General features: G+C 46.8%; 3 protein-coding genes across 3 annotated transcripts; all 3 read right to left on the minus strand.

Annotated features, from left to right (window-relative positions):
* Positions 1 to 814: 814 nt before the first annotated feature.
* LOC120651630 (phosphatidylinositol 4-phosphate 5-kinase 4-like) lies at positions 815 to 4,542 on the minus strand. Its single transcript, XM_039929195.1, has 3 exons — positions 3,500 to 4,542; positions 1,629 to 1,887; positions 815 to 1,541 (listed from the first exon to the last, which is right to left on the minus strand). Exons 1-3 carry the CDS (start codon positions 4,423 to 4,425, stop codon positions 1,368 to 1,370), a joined length of 1,359 nt encoding a protein of 452 aa, XP_039785129.1. The 5' UTR covers positions 4,426 to 4,542; the 3' UTR covers positions 815 to 1,367.
* Positions 4,543 to 6,794: 2,252 nt separating this feature from the next.
* Positions 6,795 to 10,889, minus strand: LOC120651631 (putative casein kinase II subunit beta-4). Its single transcript, XM_039929196.1, has 5 exons — positions 10,449 to 10,889; positions 8,059 to 8,277; positions 7,704 to 7,813; positions 7,443 to 7,608; positions 6,795 to 7,181 (listed from the first exon to the last, which is right to left on the minus strand). Exons 1-5 carry the CDS (start codon positions 10,600 to 10,602, stop codon positions 7,048 to 7,050), a joined length of 783 nt encoding a protein of 260 aa, XP_039785130.1. The 5' UTR covers positions 10,603 to 10,889; the 3' UTR covers positions 6,795 to 7,047.
* A 1,317-nt stretch (positions 10,890 to 12,206) lies between these two features.
* On the minus strand, positions 12,207 to 17,186 carry LOC120651632 (calcineurin B-like protein 1). Its single transcript, XM_039929198.1, has 8 exons — positions 16,730 to 17,186; positions 16,367 to 16,449; positions 14,225 to 14,284; positions 14,015 to 14,123; positions 13,888 to 13,940; positions 13,595 to 13,675; positions 13,372 to 13,484; positions 12,207 to 12,924 (listed from the first exon to the last, which is right to left on the minus strand). Exons 1-8 carry the CDS (start codon positions 16,806 to 16,808, stop codon positions 12,861 to 12,863), a joined length of 642 nt encoding a protein of 213 aa, XP_039785132.1. The 5' UTR covers positions 16,809 to 17,186; the 3' UTR covers positions 12,207 to 12,860.
* Positions 17,187 to 18,160: the final 974 nt, after the last annotated feature.

The following is an 18,160-nucleotide window of genomic DNA, read 5'->3' on the forward strand; positions in this document are numbered from 1 at the left end:
AATTAGGGCATGCAGAATTTGGGGAAAGCTTGCAAGTTGCATGTGATCCGGCCACCCCAACTCTCTGATGCTTCTGGGTTGGGCCTTCCGGACCTTGAGTTGGCCCAACACAACAGGATGTGTTTATTGTCTCGGCGTTTCAGTTTTATCGATTTTCATTACGGAATGTCCAAAAAAAATCAAGTTCGTGAAAACCGAGTAAAACTGAAATTCTATGTTCATAAAGATGATAGCATTAAACATATCGGTAGTTTCCAAATAACAATGACCTGCTGCACAAATTACTACTCGACTTGTGGAAATAACACTTCAATTTACAGTAACACGTGACATGGTTGATATCAATTACTACTCGATTTTCTCGAAGGAACTGCAAACATTGGCTGGTAGTTCACGTCGCCACATTAGAAAGTGATCACCCAATAATCTCTCCTACTTAAAAACAAAACCGTACCTCAATAGCAGTGTATTTCTTCCAATTGGTAAGTTGTGTATCTCTATCCCCGATCAAGTAACCAGCGGTCACTATTCACAAGTAATGTTAGAGAGTGCCTCGGCGAATGCCATCACGGACCAGCATTGGGCGCTGCTAATGTAACCAGAGGCCTCGGCGCGCCAAGAACGGCATCCTCCTTCCAGTAACGCGCTACGTCGCGCTCGCGCACGGCCTTCGTACGGCGGGGCAACCTAGAGGAGCCCTGGCATGGCTTCGAACCAATGAACTATATCGCCACCACACCACACCAGTGGCCACAATTGATGATTTTCTAAAGGAACTATATCGCAGCTTAAGTTTAGTAAACAACCACAATACTTTGAATTTACAGTAACATCAACCACCAAAACGACAGGAGGCACTCATGATCGTCATATCTTTATGCGTTCTGGTACAAAGTACAACCAGTGGCGGGCGGAACGTGAAGGGCTGAAGGTATCTCCAACCAGCACGGCCGGCAACCACGAAACATGTAGGTTCTGTACATGCTTGAAGAGAGACAAGAAACATGTTTTGTCTCCAGATGTTGGGGTGTACATCATCATATCTCTAACATAGGGTGAGTATTACACTGAAGAAAAAGCAGGGGGGACCTAATACTGACCTCAACCAGTTGCCTTCGACAATGGAAAGTTCTCCGAGCAGGAGTTCTGCTACGTCGCAAAAGTCACCACAAAGATGTATGTAAGGGGTGGCAGCAAACTTGGTCTGCTCTCAAAGCTGAAATCAGCGGGCAGTCACTCAAATGCCGCCATGGCCCGATGATTGAGCAGCGGCATCCCCTACCAGGAAGCCAGAGGTTTTGTCGGGCATTTGGTGATGCGATGGCATCGCGAAGCAGCTTCATGCCAACCTTGTGTTGGCATCATTGTCACACTACTGACAGTGGTAGATCATCGCCGTTATTGGGGATGCGCTTTTGTGCAGCCTTCACAGCAGCCACCCTGGCTGCGTTGGCTGCTTTATTAGCTGCTGCAACAGCCCTGTTCACCTTATCATCTACTCTTGGGATGTCATAGGCCTTCTCTGCAGCTCTTCTCGCTTCCTGCATAGTGCAACATGATCAGGAATTAGCAAATACAGTTATACCATACATCATGAGAGTCAATAAGGTGATCGTCAAGCACATTACCTGCACTGCGTTGAGGACCTTGGAATGGTTCACAGCAATAGGCGATCCAGGGATAAAGTTCTGAGTGCTTAACGTATCGAGAACTCCATTTTGCCAGTGCCCAGCTTGCGTCTCTCCATTCCTGAAACTGTACATGCCTAAACCCTGTCTTCTGCCCTCATGCCATGCTCCCTCATATCTATGGCCATTGGCAAAACTGTAGACTCCAAAGCCATGCATCCTATCAGCAAAGTACTCTCCAGCGTAGGTGTCACCATTCCTACAGGAGTTCACAAAACATTACTTCAAAGCTCCTTTAGTTGTGGTTTTACCTATATGATATATGCAACAGCATGGACATACAGATAACAAATACACTGGACCAGGCCAAACAACAATGAAGGCAAGATGATAACATACTGCAAATCCTACCATGCAAGATTTCTTATTTTTATCTACAACTAATTAATATTATAGAGCACAAACACAATCAAGCAAAAGGGAAATTCATAGTGAAAGAAAGAAGCATGAAGAACTGCCAAAGAAAAAAGTAAATCAAGATAAACTACAACAACAAATCCTTTAGTCCCAAGCAAGTCGGGGCAGGCTATCATGAGTTTAAAAGCAGAAGCTGGTTGCATTGGAAAGATGCACCAGTAACTAGCACACATCATGTTCAATTTAATATAATACATCCCAAAAGATGCCAATAAGTATAAATTTGCCATACTTGGATGCAGCCATTCCACAGATACCAACAAAATATGACATCCAAATCCATACATGCCATGATGTGGCTAGTATAGCCCATACCCAATCAGATAACAAGATATAATACGAGTTAATATAAATTTCAAACACGTCTACATATTTATATTAAGAGAACAACGTGGACAGGAGACTCTAAACAATGGGCCTCAATGATGTGGCCATGTCCTAACTCTGTGGGTTTAGAAACATTATTGGACTAATTCTAATAAAAGAGAGTGCCGGATGACATAAACTACATGACACACATAAAGTTTAGAGGAACAACACAGAAGCAACATAACCAAAATTACTAGCTATCAAACCAAATGATGAGCTATTGGTGTTTATTAGTGCTATATGGTACCAAAGACCACTTGTGTGAGAAGCTGAAAAAAGGGAGTTGTCTCCTTTTTGAAGAGAGGGAATATTTCTATTAATTAGTTGATTAACTATCTTGAAGGATAAAAAAGGCACATAGTATATGCATATAAAATGCTCATACAAGCGTTATAAACTATTCATAATTGGCAGATTGATATCAGTACAAAGAAATATAGCAGACAATCAACATGTCTTCAGAATCACCACAAACAGAAAATGGCAAAAGCCAAATTGGGTTTTCAGTAACTGGCCGACTCTTAACTCCTTAGAAACAACCATCTAACCGAGACTTTCGCTTTAGTCAAAGGAAGCATTCTATTCAACAGAAAACAATGCAACAAACTAATGCAGCTAATACATCACATAATCGTGTGGAAAACCATCTACAGATGAGTTGATAGCAAACAAGCGCATGGTGCCTGCCCAGTATCACAATAGTAATAACAATTCATAGTTATCATAATATAGGCAACTACACTAGAGGTCTGTTTAGGGTGGATACACACATTCCACTTCCCACAAGCCACAAAAGAGAGCAAATGCTTAACGACCAGGAAGTAAAGCGTACACAAATTAGTTTAGTAATCATATGTTTTCACCAAAAAAAACACATCAGCAGAATTGAAAGCAGCAAAACATTTCATAGAAACTGCATATCTGTATAGTGAAATGTAGCACAACAGTAAGTTGCACATTTAGCTTGCTTCCACGACAATCACAAAATCTCGCGCAGCATAGGAAATACACGTTCAATTTCACACCTGAAATGGTAGTGGCCGAGGCCATGCTTGACACCCCTCTTGAACTCTCCCATGTACCGGCTGCCATCCTCACAGGTGTGCACGCCATACCCATGGCTCTGGCCGTTGGACCACTCCCCTGCATACACATCCCCGGTGTAGAACCTGTAGACACCGTAGCCATGCCTGAGCCCCTTGCGGTACTGGCCCCTGTACCGGCTCCCCCTAGCCCAGGTCTCGACGCCAAAGCCGTCGTACTTGCCGTCGACCCAGTCCCCCTCGTACCTCCCGCTCATGTAGTAGTAGTAGACGCCGCTGCCCGTGCAGCGGCCGCGGTGGAACTGGCCCTCGTAGACGTCGCCGTTGCTGTACACCTGGACGAAATGGCCGGTGGTAGGGGAGGTCGCCGACGCGGAGGGCGAGGAGCCGATGGACCAGAGGATCGGGGATCGGCGCGCGCGGCGGAGCGGGAGCGGCAGCGCGAAGGGTAGGCGGGGCAGGGAGAGGCAGAGGAGGAGGAGTAGCGCGCAGGAGAAGGCCGCGGCGGAGAGGAAGTCGGCGAGGAGGGAGCGCGGGAGGATGGCGGGGGTCGGGGAGAGGAAGTAGAGGGTGGGGAGCGAGATGAGGAGGAGGATGCGCAGGCGGAGGTGCAGGCAGCGGAGGAGGTGCCTGGCCGCGGCCTCCCCCGCGGGGGGCGCGGGCGCGGGGACCTTGCGCCTCCGCGGCGGGGTGAAGGGCGACGGCGAGGGGCGAGTGGGGGTGGACGAGGAGGAGGAGGAGGTCATGACGACGGGGCGCTTGTGCGGGGTGGAGGGCAGCGCGTGGTGCGGGCTCGACGGGATGTGGATGCGGAGGGAGGAGGGATCGGGGACCGGCGGGGGCGGGGTGTCCGCCGCCGGCTCCGGCGCGGAGGCGGCGGCGGTGGGGAGGTGGTGGTGGTGTTGCATCTAATCGGAAGTGGGGTTCGGGGTTGGTCGGGTCGGGAGGGGGTGGTGGCCGGCGGAGGAGAGAGACATGGGCCGATGCGGGCGAGGCGAGGGACGGGGAAGGGATGGAGGAGGGAGGGAGAGGGGGGATGGTGGTGGTGGGGGCGGCCGCCTTACGCTTTTTCTTCCGCCCTTTTCCTCCTGCACCGATTTTTACGGGTCTTCTACCTCGTCCTCCCTCTCTTCTCGCTGGTTTCTTCTTTTCATTTCTTGTTTGTGTTCCTTTAAAAAAAATCTGGGTGATCAATCTGATCTGGTAAATCCTTTCAATACAAAATTACTGGGTGATTGCTTTGACCACGTTGTATGGAAAGATCAAACGTTCAAATTTCAAACTGGGTGATTGCTTTGACCGATAGCGTATGAGGTTAATTTGCTCCTCTTATGTCAAGTAGTTCCTGTAGCCATGAAAGAATTTTCGGTGGCCTAGTTAGCTCAAGCTCTAGTTATCGACGCTTTCTACTAATCTTGGGTAATAAATGAAAGTGTTGCAAACGGGGGTGTGATTTTGGTCACGACGCGGAAGGGAAACATTTCTATTTCGGGACATGTAACGCTCAAGTCCAGCACCACGGCGCAACCTGGACCAAATCAATGTTCAATGTAGGAGGACATCATCAATCGATAGACTTTGCGAAACAGCGGAGCTAGCATCTATTTAGAAGAGGCAGAGAAGTCGCTAGCAAGAATTAATCCTCCTCAGCTTTTCCATTTCCTTTTCGCTCACAAGTCCAAATTGAGGGCCTTCGTTTTCTGCGGAGCTGCCCATTTTTCGCGTCAAGGCTCTAACGACCTTCCTCTCTGTGCTGACGTGTTTCATATAACCCAGTTTAGCTGAATGATTGAGAACGCTTATCGCATCGTTTTGGTATATAACGCTCGAAAAAACGTGAGCAGAACACACTAGATTAGTTCACGCCAGTCGCCACCAAAAAGAGTGCCCGTTTCGTTTGCTTGAGCGAATATTCCAACTTCGGAAACACATCTCCTGAGAAAACGATAACGCTCCTTGCATTTTCGCCCATGATTTTGTTCGAACATTTTGGCTTGTCCCATTCCATCGCGTCGAGCGTAAGGAAGACATGCCCCCTGTGTCCTGTGTCCGTATGCGTCGACAGGGACGCCGCGGCGCCGCCGGGAGCGAAGAAAATTCGCCGCTCGCCTGATGGCCTTGATGATGGGCAGCGAGGTGCTGCGTCGATTCCACGGGCGGGCCGTGCTTATCCGCGGGGGCCTTCTGACAGAGACACGGTCCATCGTGTAGTCAAGGAGGATTACGCTAGTTTAATGTGCGGGTAAGCCAATGAGGGATAGAGTAATAGCGCTGCATAATTGCGTTGTCAGACAAAACAACAAGTACGCTTGGCATTATCCATCCCCCCCGGTGCGTGCTAAACTTGTTCTGCAGAAAATCGGCAGGGCAGCACGCTGGCGAGCCGATTTTCGATCAGCCTTTGCGCCCGAATCCGCCATGGCAACGCTGAGCCGTGGAGCATGGATGGAAGAAAAGGAAAAGGAAAAGAAAAATATGGTCCAAGTCGAGGTCAGGTGCGCCGAACTTAACACGCCCTGAAGCAGACCCTGCAGCCCCTGGAGCACGAAAGCTTCAATGCAAAATCATCTCCAGCTCCATGAAAGCTTCAGTGCTCGAAGCCATTTGGAAGAGAGTTGTTTGGTACAGCTCCGTGCCAAAGAACCCCTAATTCGCATTGATTTGGTATGTTCCATATGGTAGACAATTAGGCATGGTAGAGGCGTGTTTTAGTTTGATGTAGCTTTGCTGCCTCCTGCAATCATTTTGTAATCTTATTTAAAGTATATAGATTCGTAGACTTTTTAAGTATATTTCATACTTAATGGAAAATTTGAAGATATTTGAAATACACTTTATTAAGATTTTATGGTATTAAATTTTTTTTCCTTATTGGACCACCCTAACTTCAAATGCTAGATTCACCTGTCGACGCCAAACATTGAAAACTGATGAAGGGTTGTCGTAGCGGACATAGAACAAGGTCAAAAACTGAATAGAGGGCACACAGCAAGAGCATGTGTTTCGTGTGTTGGGGCTACCCTTAGCATGTTTTCACATGTTTGTTCCTGCGGCTGCCAAGGCCACCGTTATCGGGGCTGCTTCCAATAGCAAGATTCAGATGCCAGCACAGCAAGTACATGCCAACAGTCGGCATTTATGCATGCCGGATTGTATCGGCACTCGGCAGACTGGTAACCACATACACAACTACAAACAGGCAACCTGGACACAATGACCTGACTGTAAATCTTGCTTACCTGGGGCAGGGATCGATGAAACCATCCAAAACATAAACTAGGTGAAATACTTCGTGTAAAATTACCTGAAACCATGCATAAAGACATACTGTGATCAAGTGAGCGAGCGAGAGAGAGAGAGAACCTAAGGTTACAGAATAGTAATATCAGGAAGCAGGTACAATTCCACATCAGTTTACAGCAAGACCCAAGCTCGCGAATTGGTACATGAAAAGGCCACAACATTTGGGGGCCACAGTGCTCTCCCTAAAACCTAGGTAAAAGGGTGCTTCTGCTGGATGTACAGCTCTGTCATGACTTCTTGTGAAGTTTGAAGCCGAAGACTCTTGGGGTGTATTGCTGTGACGGCTTCTGCGGCTTCAAGTGTGGGTATGTCATCAGGAAAAGATGAGGGAATGTCGTCCCGAAGTACGCTCCATCTATGTCTGCGCAAAGTAAAGGATGTGCAAGGGCAAGTAATTGCAACTGAATAACAAATATCTACCAAGGAATGTTTACTGAGAAGAGTTTGACAAAAAAAAAAGCAGGAATGGAGGCAAGTAATAATGGGACTAGGCTGTTGGCATGGAGAATAGAAAACATAAATGCCATTGCGAATAAAAGGGCCACTCTTCACTCAGCAGATGTAAACAGAATTATGGAAATATCATATACCAAAATAATGACAAAATTGATCAAAAGGATACTGCCTTGGTGCTTGGATCTTGGATAGTGAAGTTCTTCACATTTCGGACAATATATTTTCACTGTGCTCGATCTAGGAATATCTGTCTGTCCTGCTGGAAGGCAGGGCTGACCACAGCAGTACACTCTGGGGCATCTACCGAAGTCATAGTTCTTGAACTTTTCCAACTGCGATAAATGAAAGCAGGACAGTTCAATATCACACTGAGATAAGAGAGGACAACATATCTTGATGTCATCCATAGGATCAAAAGACAGATTACCATTGCAGCTAGACCCTTGCTTGTTAAGATGTATCGTGCATGAATTAATCCATACAGCATCTCTGCAGATGACTCGATCAATTCATTTTGCTCCTCAGTGAACACGTCGCCTGTACATAAATGGTCCCATTTCATGAGTACAACAGCATAAATAATCTATACTTATTTGTGGATTTCATTATACAAGGGCCATATCCACTGGTTGATGGAATCTTAGGAAGATATTTATTAACACAAACAAAGAATGCAAACAAGGTCAGGTGGTGTGAAAATAAGACAAGGCAAACCAATATGTATATCTACGGCCTACAGTAGATATTAAACCAGTAGCTTTCTTAAGTTAAAACAATCTCACCATTAGAAGACTCAATGTCTAAGATGAGATCAAGTGCATAATCATAATATGGCACTTGATTACTCAGACCACACAGGTTGAAATCATCCTGTATGTAATCATCATCAATCTCGCAGAAGAATTCATTGCCTCGCAAGCTACAGAACCATGCGATCCAAGATGTGTCCTCGCCCTCAGAACCACTGACATCAGAATCTTCACTGTCAGATTCGGATTCCTCTGCAGTCCCAATGGGAAAAAGAAGGTTAAGGGTTGCCTAGTGATGCAAAATCAAATATGCCCATAATCGCTGTTAATGTGGATACGGAACAACAATCATACGCAAAATTTAGACAGATGCTACATAAATCTTTTAAAGCATGTTCTAACAAAAAAAAATGTATATTATTTACATCTTTCATATTGATCCACAAAACAAAAGGCAAAGCATACCGCATCACATACAAAATGGTAAAGAATCTTTCTTTTTTGTGCTCAGGGTTTATGAAGAGGTTGAAGTTGTTCCTAAAGTTTGATTAGAGCTGCAGCCATATTCTGCATCAAGGCATGATGGTGCCCACCATTACCAAAGATGAGCAGAACAACGAAGGAAAACCAGATGGAAACTCTGCAGATTGAATATTGTTAGAGTACATCAGGGGTATCTCTATATTAGGTGGATTAGAATTGTACCAGTATCCTATCATATTCGTAGGAGAGACTCCTTGCCCTCCAAGTCATGTATCCCTATATATTCAGCCCCAAGGCTCAGGCTAATACAATCCATCCATTCCACACAATCTATCTTTCTACAAATACAAACTACATATGGGGTAGAACAACTGGGATGTAGGCATGCTGTCTTATGTTCAACATTCTTTGCTCAATGCTTATCTTCAGTTCTAAATGAGAATATAATCTATCCACAATCTACACAATAGAATTTATCTTTTTATCTTTACCCAGCCCTGTTCAGCCATTCCACAAATTCATCACTCCACCCTGGATATATCTAAAGGCTAGCAAAGAGTGAAAAAGTGAATCAAACAGAACAGCATCAGCTTGTTTGGTCAAGTGCCTCAGTGGCACGTGTCCCCTCTGATCGATACAGAGAAAAAAAATATGTGACTACGAATCATTCAGTTTGTTGATCAGTCCCACATGCGCCAACATAGATCCAATCACAATTAACAAGATGCATCCAATTGGACGCATCGAAGTGAAGTGCCAATGCTTCCCCCAGCATAATATGCAAAAATAGAACGTTAACTCCACATCACCACTATGTTCATTTCCTGCTGTCTCCCATCCTATTACCTTTCCTTTTGTTCGTCATGATTCTCCCCATATCATCAAAAAAATTTGACGGGAAATATAATTTTTTAGTGCTCCAAAACACCTATGTTTATCCTCATTTCAAACATTATTCATAAGGATCTGTATACCACTAGTTCTTTTTCATGGCCGATAGAGTACCCCATACAGAGATATAATTCTATATAAGTCTCCAACCTCATGCTGCAGCAAGTGCTTTGTTGCCTACAATACCATATTAAAGATATTCAAATATAACAGAAACTTGAGAATCCACCGGCCCGTCTAACAGATTGGTAAAGAAGCAGAAGAAAATAATCACACATTCTCCAGCAAATAAGGTATTACACCATTAACCAATAATGAAAAGGCAACGTTTATTTTCTGATTCTATGATAAATGTTTGGTAAGCCTTTTGATTCATCTCATCCTTCCAGCAATACAAGTTATTTGCAATTAATAAAGTTACACTTCCATTTGGTTCCTTATTATTGCTGGTTTCTAGACGCATCTCAGCTTCTGAATCCTATTCCAGTTGGTTCATTAACTCTTTAGTCTTTACTCGTTTTCACCGGTTTCCTAGGCTGTGTTTAGTTCGCGAAAAAAATGGGTTTTGGTACTATAGCATATTTCATTGTTATTTGACAATTAATGTCCAATCATAAACTAATTAGGCTTAAAAGATTTATCTCGTATAAAACAGTTATACTGTGTAATTAGTTTTTTTCAACTGCATTTAATGCTCCATGCATGTGTCCAAAGATTCGATATGACAGGTACTGTAGATTTTTTTTTGGAAACTAAACATGGCCCTAGTTTGCTTAACAACTTAGTGCAAAAGCACAAACACACAAACAGGAAGCAGACCATCTTCAGGGACGTAATGAAGTGAGCATCTCATTCAATGGGGACACAAAATACGAAGCCATGACACCTAATCCCAGCACACTAAATGTCAACATAAGATTCTGTCCCCAAAAAACAGAGAGGTCGCATCTTCCAAACAAAGCATGCAATGCTGCAGTTTATACACAATGATGAAGGTAATCCGAACAGGTAAAGAGCAACGAAGGTTCGCAAGCGGTCTAGGTTCTTACCAACATCGGAAAACTTCCCGGCCTTGCCGAGCAACGCCGGCAGCTTCCCGGGAACGAGGCGCTCCCTCACCTTGGCCGCGACGCCCCTGGAGGTCGACGGCGACGACTTCTCGAGGTGCTTCTCGAGCGCGTCCTTGATGCGCTTCCGGTCCATCCCCGCGCCGCCGCCGCCGAGCAACCACGATCCACGTAAGGCGCCGCTGCTCCCGCTCTTCCGATCCTTGCGCGGCAGCTCCAATCTCCGCTCCCGGGGAACCTCGGGGACTCGGGGTTCGCAGGTGGGCGCTTGCGGGCTAGGGTTTGCTGGCTGCGCAGGCGGGGGAAACGAGATGGAGAGAGAAGAGAGAGATCGGAGAGGTGACGAGGCGCGGGGCGAGGTGGGGAGAGAAGAGAGCCCGTGGGCGTGCGCGAAGGCGGGCGGGCGGCGGCTGAAATTCGGACAGGTACCGGGGGTTCTCCGCAAAAAAGGACATCCCACACCTGCAGATATTTTATTCCATGGGCGCGTAGCTCGGTGTCGGCTCTTGGGCTGAGAGAGGGAGAGGTGGCCCAATCGGTACTTGTCCAGCATGCGGGGCAAAGCTCCTTTCCTATCAGTTTTTTTAGATTACGATTAAATTCTCACAAACTTCCCTCGCAAACATTACTTAGATCATCTGCCCTAAAAATATCATTTTTATTATTATTCTTTTAAATTATACAGTACAACTTAGACACTCACACGCACACTCACGGCCCGAAGTCACATATGTCTCATTGTCGACCGGAATGTCGCCTACTACTTGAATGCACAACGTCTTCCATAAGGAGTCGAGACTATTATAACCACTAAGCACACGCATCTTTGATATTCAAATTTTCTAATCTTTATCTAGGAATTAGGCTAGAAGTGTGTCCAATGAGATATAGATCTGATATTATTTGTATTCGAATTGGATGTGACGCCAAATTTATATTCCTTAGCTATATCTGTTCAAATCGTGCCCGTGTTTTCACACGAAGGCATTACCAATCTACTCCACAGGGGCAGAGCTAGGTAGATTGCAGCCGGTGCGGCCGCACCCAGAAAAAATTCATAGCCACTTATAAATTCTAGATTTTTACCATATTAACTTTAAAATCATACACATACTGTGAAGCGCCGCATCCCCCTCTATTTTTCTCTAGCTCTGCCCTTGCTACTCCATAAATAAGAAATATATCAACTATATACTGTCAGCAAAGGCAGCAATTTTCATGATGCTCTTGGGGTGGTAGCTTGCACGATTTGTAGCAAAACATCACATTTTTTTTAGATGGAAAGCATTCGTTGACTCAAGCTGACCTCAGCTCGCCAGCAACCAGTTCAATTACATGAGGCAAACTCGCGCCAAAGCATGACACCGGCCGGCATAAACCTCGCCCGGTCGCTCCCATCCCCAGCAAGGTGGAGCCGTGGAGCGCTACGGCGCGACCGCATCCGCATTACAAGTCCTACGCGTGTGCTTAACCTTTACATCAACAAAAAAAAAACAGTCGAAATTTAATCTTCCAGTCTTACTTAATCACTCCAGAACGAGGCTTGTCGAACTAGGAGCTGGCCGGAAACGTCACATTCTTTGATCCTTGTCATGTTCTCGTCGATCACTCCATCAGAACTTTGCTCCATATCAGCATAACAAAAACTAGACGGTTCTACGAGATAATGCTTTGCGATCATTCAGAATTCAGACGGCAGAGGAAAATGGGAGACGATTCATCAGCATGACTGTATGTTTTATCTCCTCAAGAAACAAAGACAGTATGTTTTATGACGTATTAACAGCACATTACAGCAACCATCTGGTCCACGTCAAATCGTACATACACCACAAGACTGCAAGAAGCTGATCTCGAGATCTTCTTTGCCGCAATTGGCTAAAAGCTATCACATGTAGTGATGCAGGAAACGGTTGCTTAACCGTGAAAAGTATGCAACCACAAAAATGAAATACTCCATCCGTTCCAAACGGTAGGTCATTTCAGCAAACCTAGATATATGCTTTGTCTAAATACATAATAAAAATTATGTATCTAGATTTGTCAAACAACCTACAATTTGGAATGGATGGAGTAGGATGCAGTACTACTTTGACACGAATAAAATGAGATCAGCACAGGTAAAAGAACATGAAAAATGTTCCATCTCTAATACTGCTACTAACTCGCAATCACCAACACAAAAGCACCAGCATCGTGCGTTAAAACTACAATACCACACTTGTCGAGTAAATCTCTGGCTCCCGATTTGACACACCTTCCTTGGCAGCCGCATAAATAAACCCTCCTTCATAATAAGCTAGAAATCTCCATGTCCAGTACCAAGCTTCTCCTTTTTGCGCTTTAAGGAAAGCAAAACCTTTCGTCAACTATACATCTATGGAAGAATTGTGGTCACGTGACAAGATCGTCGACCTCAGAGTTAAACACAAAGCTGGGGAATGTTGTTGTTATGTCCCTGAAATATTGACCAAGCAAACCGGTTAGCAGGTATCTTTGTTGCATCAAATCAAAGTTCATGCAAAACATGAAGCAAGTATTTTAAGCGGGCCAGTGGAGCTTCCAGTTAACTGTAAGACAACTATGACAGTACCACCAGTTCTCCAAACAAAGAGTATAGAGGCAGGACCGCAGGAGCACTTCAAAAGTAAATATGTTGTTTTAGTTTCAGGTGCCAGAAAAACTGCTGCGGATCAAGTAAATATTGAGAACTCTTGTTGGCAATTAAAATGTGCTAGTTACTGTGATGCTCATGGTCTTAACAATCATATTCTGCTGGCAGAGTCATCATTAAGCTTTAAAGTGATGCAGTCGTAACTTATTTAGGCATGAGGAGATAAAAATTGACATGCTTCTGAATTTCTATATTATATCACGCTCGTTATAGTTTCCACAAACTGCTTACTTGAGGTATGGCAGAGTCATTATCTTCATCAAGGAAGGATTTCTTGTGACAAAACTCTCCCACTCTGCTCTATCTATTTTCCCATCCTGATTCGCATCAGCATCTGAAAATGTCTGTCATCACCACATAAATCTAATAAGTCTTAACTCCAGTATAGGTCACAAGAACAAATTACATTCTACAATCCAAGAAACTATATAGTTTCTAATGAAATGTTAAAAACCTTGTCCAGGATTGTCTCAATGATATCATCAGATAACCTCATCTCTGATTCCCCTAGAAGAGCAATTAACATCTGCTTAACCTGCACAGGAGGGTTACATTACAAGTTTTAATTAGGCAATAAATGGCAGGAAGCTTTCCTCAGGTTAGCAGTACATAAATGTCTATACAACTAGCTTATCGATTGCACATAAACAAATAGCTTGTTTATGGCTGTTTACTAATTCTCAAGTAGAAGTTAACATTAAGAAAACATGCGCATAAGCAAAGATCCAGAAACAGTCCAGCAATTACCTCCTTCCGTTCAATAAACCCTGTACCATCCATATCATATAGCTTGAACGAGACTGTCAGGTAGTTCAAGCTTAGAAAGATAGCATATGAGAACAAATAATGTTGAAATAAAAAGATAAGAACTTACAATCAATTTTTTCTTCCATTGGTATGTTTGGATGAAATACATTTAGAGCTCGAACAAAGTCGCCAAAATCAATGACTCCCCTTTTCTTGACATCGAAGAGGTCAAATATCTGCAAGGCCAGTTTCGTGTGAATTTAACTGATGGCAATAGGTCTTGAAAGCACAACACAATAGCAAAACTCAAGAGAGAATAGGTCAAGGAGATGCATACCCGATTAGCAAATAGATTTTCCTTCCTCTGATTTTTAAATAATGCTAGTTGAAATTCTTCCTGCATCGTAAAATGATGGCAAAGATTAAACACTAGGTTTTGATGTTCACAAATTTAGTTTCCAATGGCATCAAGGTTTTTAAATCTTTTTTGAAAGAAGATGGCATCAAGATTTCATCTGAACTTCTGCATATGTATGAGTGCTTACATGACAGTTCATAAACTATAGCCCTGTTTAATTAGTGAAAAGTTGTTGGTTTTGATACTGTAGCACATTTCGTTGTTACTTGACAAATAATGTCCAATCCTGAACTAATTAGGCTTAAAAGATTCATCTCGTGCTAATCAGTTAGACTGTGTAATTAGTTATTTTTTTCAACTGCATTTAATGCTCCATGCATCTGTCCGAACATTCCATGTGATGGGTACTTCAGAAATTTTTTTGGGAACTAAACAGGGCCTGTATAACATGATGTGCAAAGTAAATCTGGGATATAAATGCATTGCTTCTAATTGTGTGCCACAAATTTGGCTTAGCTGAAATATGAATTGCATGGCATGCAAGAGCTTATTTTTCGAACAGCTATATCCTTGTTTTAAGTCCATAACCTGGGTGGTCCGGCATCTCACTTTAGGCTACACCTACGCCAATAACTTAGGAACAAGTTTAACCTATTCCATTCTCAATTGTAAAACATAATAATAAGTGTGACAATTTCAGGTAACAAAAGTGAAGTACTTTATTAAGACGTATCATCTTGAGCTGCCTTGTAAGAAGGAAGGTTTTGGAGGAACCACAATGTGTAGGAAAAAAAATGCACATTGTAATATAAATCTTGGAGGCCACAATAGTTAGGGGTGGTAAATCTGGCTTCTGGCCCTAGTGTTCTCTTCAAAATCCAACTTGGCCCTTATATATTGTAGAGTAAAATGCACTTGGGGTCCTTAAACTAGTTGACTTGTTCTGTTTAGGTTCATGAACTTCGAAAATGCATTTTTAGGTCCACGATCTATTCAAGTGTGTCACTTGAGGTCCAAAACGCCTCTGACCAGTGTTGACTGCCTACGTGGACCGCCACGTCCGATCCAACGTGGCCGTTGGCCACCCCGCGTGCTCTGCTGGCCGGCCGGATCCGCGCGCGGCGGGGTGGCGGCCGGCGCGATGAGCAGGGCCCCACCCCCGACAGCGCCGGCCCCTCCCTCCCCACGCCTTCTCCCTCCCCGACGGCGACGTATCGGAGGAGCAGGGGCCCCGGCCGAGCTCTCCTCGGCTCCGCGCCCCTCAAGCTCCGCGGCGGCGACGGCGAGCTGCGCCGGCCTCCGTCCTCCTCCCTTCTCCGGCGCGCCCCGCTCCGACCACACGTGCCACGGGGCCACGCCGCCATCCCCTGCTCCCTTCGCTGCGTGCGCTGCGGGCCCGCGCCGCCCGCATCGTCGGCGCGGACCCGAGCGTCTCCCAGAGCTCTGGCGGCACCGCACGGACCCCAGGTGGTGGCCGCGACTATAGGCTCGGGCGGCGCGGAGTCCTCGTCAGGCGGCAGCTTCCTCCCCCTTTTCCCTCTCCCTCGTGCGCGGCCGTGGCGTCGCGCCGAGCGGCGGCGGCGAGCTGCTGTGCGCAGGGTCATGGCAGCGAGCTGCTGTGTGCGGTGGCCATAGCGGCGACGGCCGGATCCATGCAGGGCCATAGCGATGGTGGCCGGCTCCTGTGTCGCCGGCGAGGCACACACAGCGGCCAGCGGCCACGTTGGATCGGACGTGGCGGTCCACATAGGAGGTCAACGCTGGTCAGAGGCGTTTTGGACCTCAAGTGACACACTTGAATAGATCGTGGACCTAAAAATGCATTTTCGAAGTTCATGGACCTAAACAGAACAGGTCAACTAGTTTAAGGACCCCAATGCATTTTACTCTATATTGTATATAAGATAAGAGCCCGGCCCTTAGGTTATCTAGGCTAAAGTTTGAGACCATTTACCACCCCTAACAATAGTACATAAAAATACTATTCCTGCATAAGTTCTGCAGCTGACGACAAAATGTATGATTACAAGGTTCAACTTCTAGTCTCACAATCAGCAATTAAAGGTATATGATGTTCATCCGCGCAAAACTGACTACACGATATGGTATAACACAACATACCTTGTTGATCAGGCCATCATCGATGACTGAACCACTTATGCTCTTGAACAGCTCAAACAGGGCCTCAACTTCACTAACGCTGACTACATGTACAAAACAAATGCACGGATTTAAGCAAGATCTATTAAGGGCAATGAAACAAATCCATAAATCAAAAGGATGATGCGGCATTGAACTCCTGCACAGGTATCAAAGATACCCTAGAATTCTACCACCCACATATAGGTCGAAACATTTGGTATTTCTAATCCAAGTCCAACCACAGCAATCGTTCAAAAAATGAAATCAAAGCTCGAAGAAGAACACGCAAGTGGGTCGCACGCACAGGCAAGTCGGCGAGGGATGGAGGATCGGCGTACTCACAGGCGGTCTGGGAGGCGAGGTGCACGGGATCCTCGTAGCCAGGGTGCTGCCGCTTCGCCGTGGAAGCGAAGCACCCCATCGCTGCGCCGCGACGGGACCGAGAACCCGAACCAACCAGCTCAAATCAGCCAATCTGCTAGGCCCCCCGCCCCGCCCCGCGCAACGACAACGCCGCCCGCTGTCCCGCCTAGAAATGGGCCCGCGCTGGCAGCCGCCTTCGCCGCAGAGCGGCGGCGAGTGAGAGACTTAGGGGTGCGAGCGGATCTGGGCCGGCGGCGCGGGGTCGGAGGGACAGGAACGGAGGCTGGGGGGGCTTCGAGGGCTCCGGCTGCAGCCTGGCTTCTTCTGGCGAGGAGGGAGGAGCGAGGAGGCGCCGAGGGGAGGCCGGGCGGGCGGGGGAAAGGAGGCGACGCGGCGGCGATTGGTTGGTGGGGGCGGGTAGCGGAAGTGCGGAACGGACCAGACAGTGGGGGGGGGGGGGGGGGGGCGCACCGGTCGCGCCCACGCGTCGGGACGGAGACGAACCGACCAGGGCGGACGAGGGAGACGGGGACGGGGGAGCTGAACCCTGGCTGGCCCCCGCCGGGCAGGGGCGCGGGCTCCTGCTCTTCCCCGTACCTCTCTTCCCCGCGTTTGGCCTCGGGTCAGTTGGTTGTCTCCGCCACGGCGTCGCATGTGCCGCGTCCCTGTCGACGCTTCTTCTACTGGGAAACGGGCCAAAACGTGCGGCGAAAAGGGTGTGGCCGAGACGAAGCCGCACGACGGCACGAGCACTCGGCACGCGACAGCGCTGCGCCAGCCGCCAGCGCGGGTCGGCTATTCTCGGACCCGCCCGTCGCTGGCCGCGCCCAGAATAACGGAAACGGGAGGGTGGGCGGTGGCGCACTGGCACGGCACCGGGTGCACGCGCGCGCCGACCTGGAAGGCCACTCGGTCGCGGCAGCCAAGTAGCCAGCACACGCTGCAGCGGCGGCCGGCGGGGCTGGCGGCGACGGTGTGTCTTCTCGGATCTTGGTCGACTGTTCTGCTCGGTTGGTCGCGTCTGGCTAGCTCCGGGGACGGGATTCGCGAGACCGTGCGTTGTTTGTAGACCATTTTATACCTTTTCTTTTGAGGGAATCAGAGGATTCTGGAACCTGAATATTCTGTTCTGATCCCTTTTCACCTTTTGATTAGGATTTCGTTCTGATATCGCATGGAGTAGTGTTGCGACTTCTTGAGAACGTTAGCGGTGTTGACACAGAATTGCGCTAACACATTCGAATGCGCTAGAACGCGCAACGATCGTCAAAACATCGACATAGCGAAAACCCTAGGCGGACCGGTCTGACCGGTTTCGCCGACCGATCTGACTGGTGTAAGCAGGGAGCTCGCGAAGACATAGAACAGCGAGCTTGGGAGGGACTCCGTCGGAGCTCGTGAACGTAGGGT

The sequence above is a fragment of the Panicum virgatum genome, chromosome 9K (genome assembly GCF_016808335.1).
Source record: "Panicum virgatum strain AP13 chromosome 9K, P.virgatum_v5, whole genome shotgun sequence".
NCBI lineage: Eukaryota > Viridiplantae > Streptophyta > Magnoliopsida > Poales > Poaceae > Panicum > Panicum virgatum.

What these genes read in the sequence shown, in the direction of transcription:
- LOC120651630 (XM_039929195.1), bottom strand. Translation starts at nt 4,425, where the DNA reads ATGCAACACCACCACCACCTCCCCACCGCCGCCGCCTCCGCGCCGGAG. An exon ending in CTCGGCCACTACCATTTCAG is followed by an intron (nt 1,888 to 3,499) that starts GTGTGAAATTGA and finishes GAACTCCTGTAG; the next exon opens with GAATGGTGACACCTACGCTG. An exon ending in AGGTCCTCAACGCAGTGCAG is followed by an intron (nt 1,542 to 1,628) that starts GTAATGTGCTTG and finishes TGCACTATGCAG; the next exon opens with GAAGCGAGAAGAGCTGCAGA.
- LOC120651631 (XM_039929196.1), bottom strand. Translation starts at nt 10,602, where the DNA reads ATGGACCGGAAGCGCATCAAGGACGCGCTCGAGAAGCACCTCGAGAAG. An exon ending in AGACATTGAGTCTTCTAATG is followed by an intron (nt 7,814 to 8,058) that starts GTGAGATTGTTT and finishes ATTTATGTACAG; the next exon opens with GCGACGTGTTCACTGAGGAG. An exon ending in GCAAGGGTCTAGCTGCAATG is followed by an intron (nt 7,609 to 7,703) that starts GTAATCTGTCTT and finishes CATTTATCGCAG; the next exon opens with TTGGAAAAGTTCAAGAACTA.
- LOC120651632 (XM_039929198.1), bottom strand. Translation starts at nt 16,808, where the DNA reads ATGGGGTGCTTCGCTTCCACGGCGAAGCGGCAGCACCCTGGCTACGAG. An exon ending in CCTCGCCTCCCAGACCGCCT is followed by an intron (nt 16,450 to 16,729) that starts GTGAGTACGCCG and finishes TTGTACATGTAG; the next exon opens with TCAGCGTTAGTGAAGTTGAG. An exon ending in TTGAGACAATCCTGGACAAG is followed by an intron (nt 13,485 to 13,594) that starts GTTTTTAACATT and finishes TGGTGATGACAG; the next exon opens with ACATTTTCAGATGCTGATGC.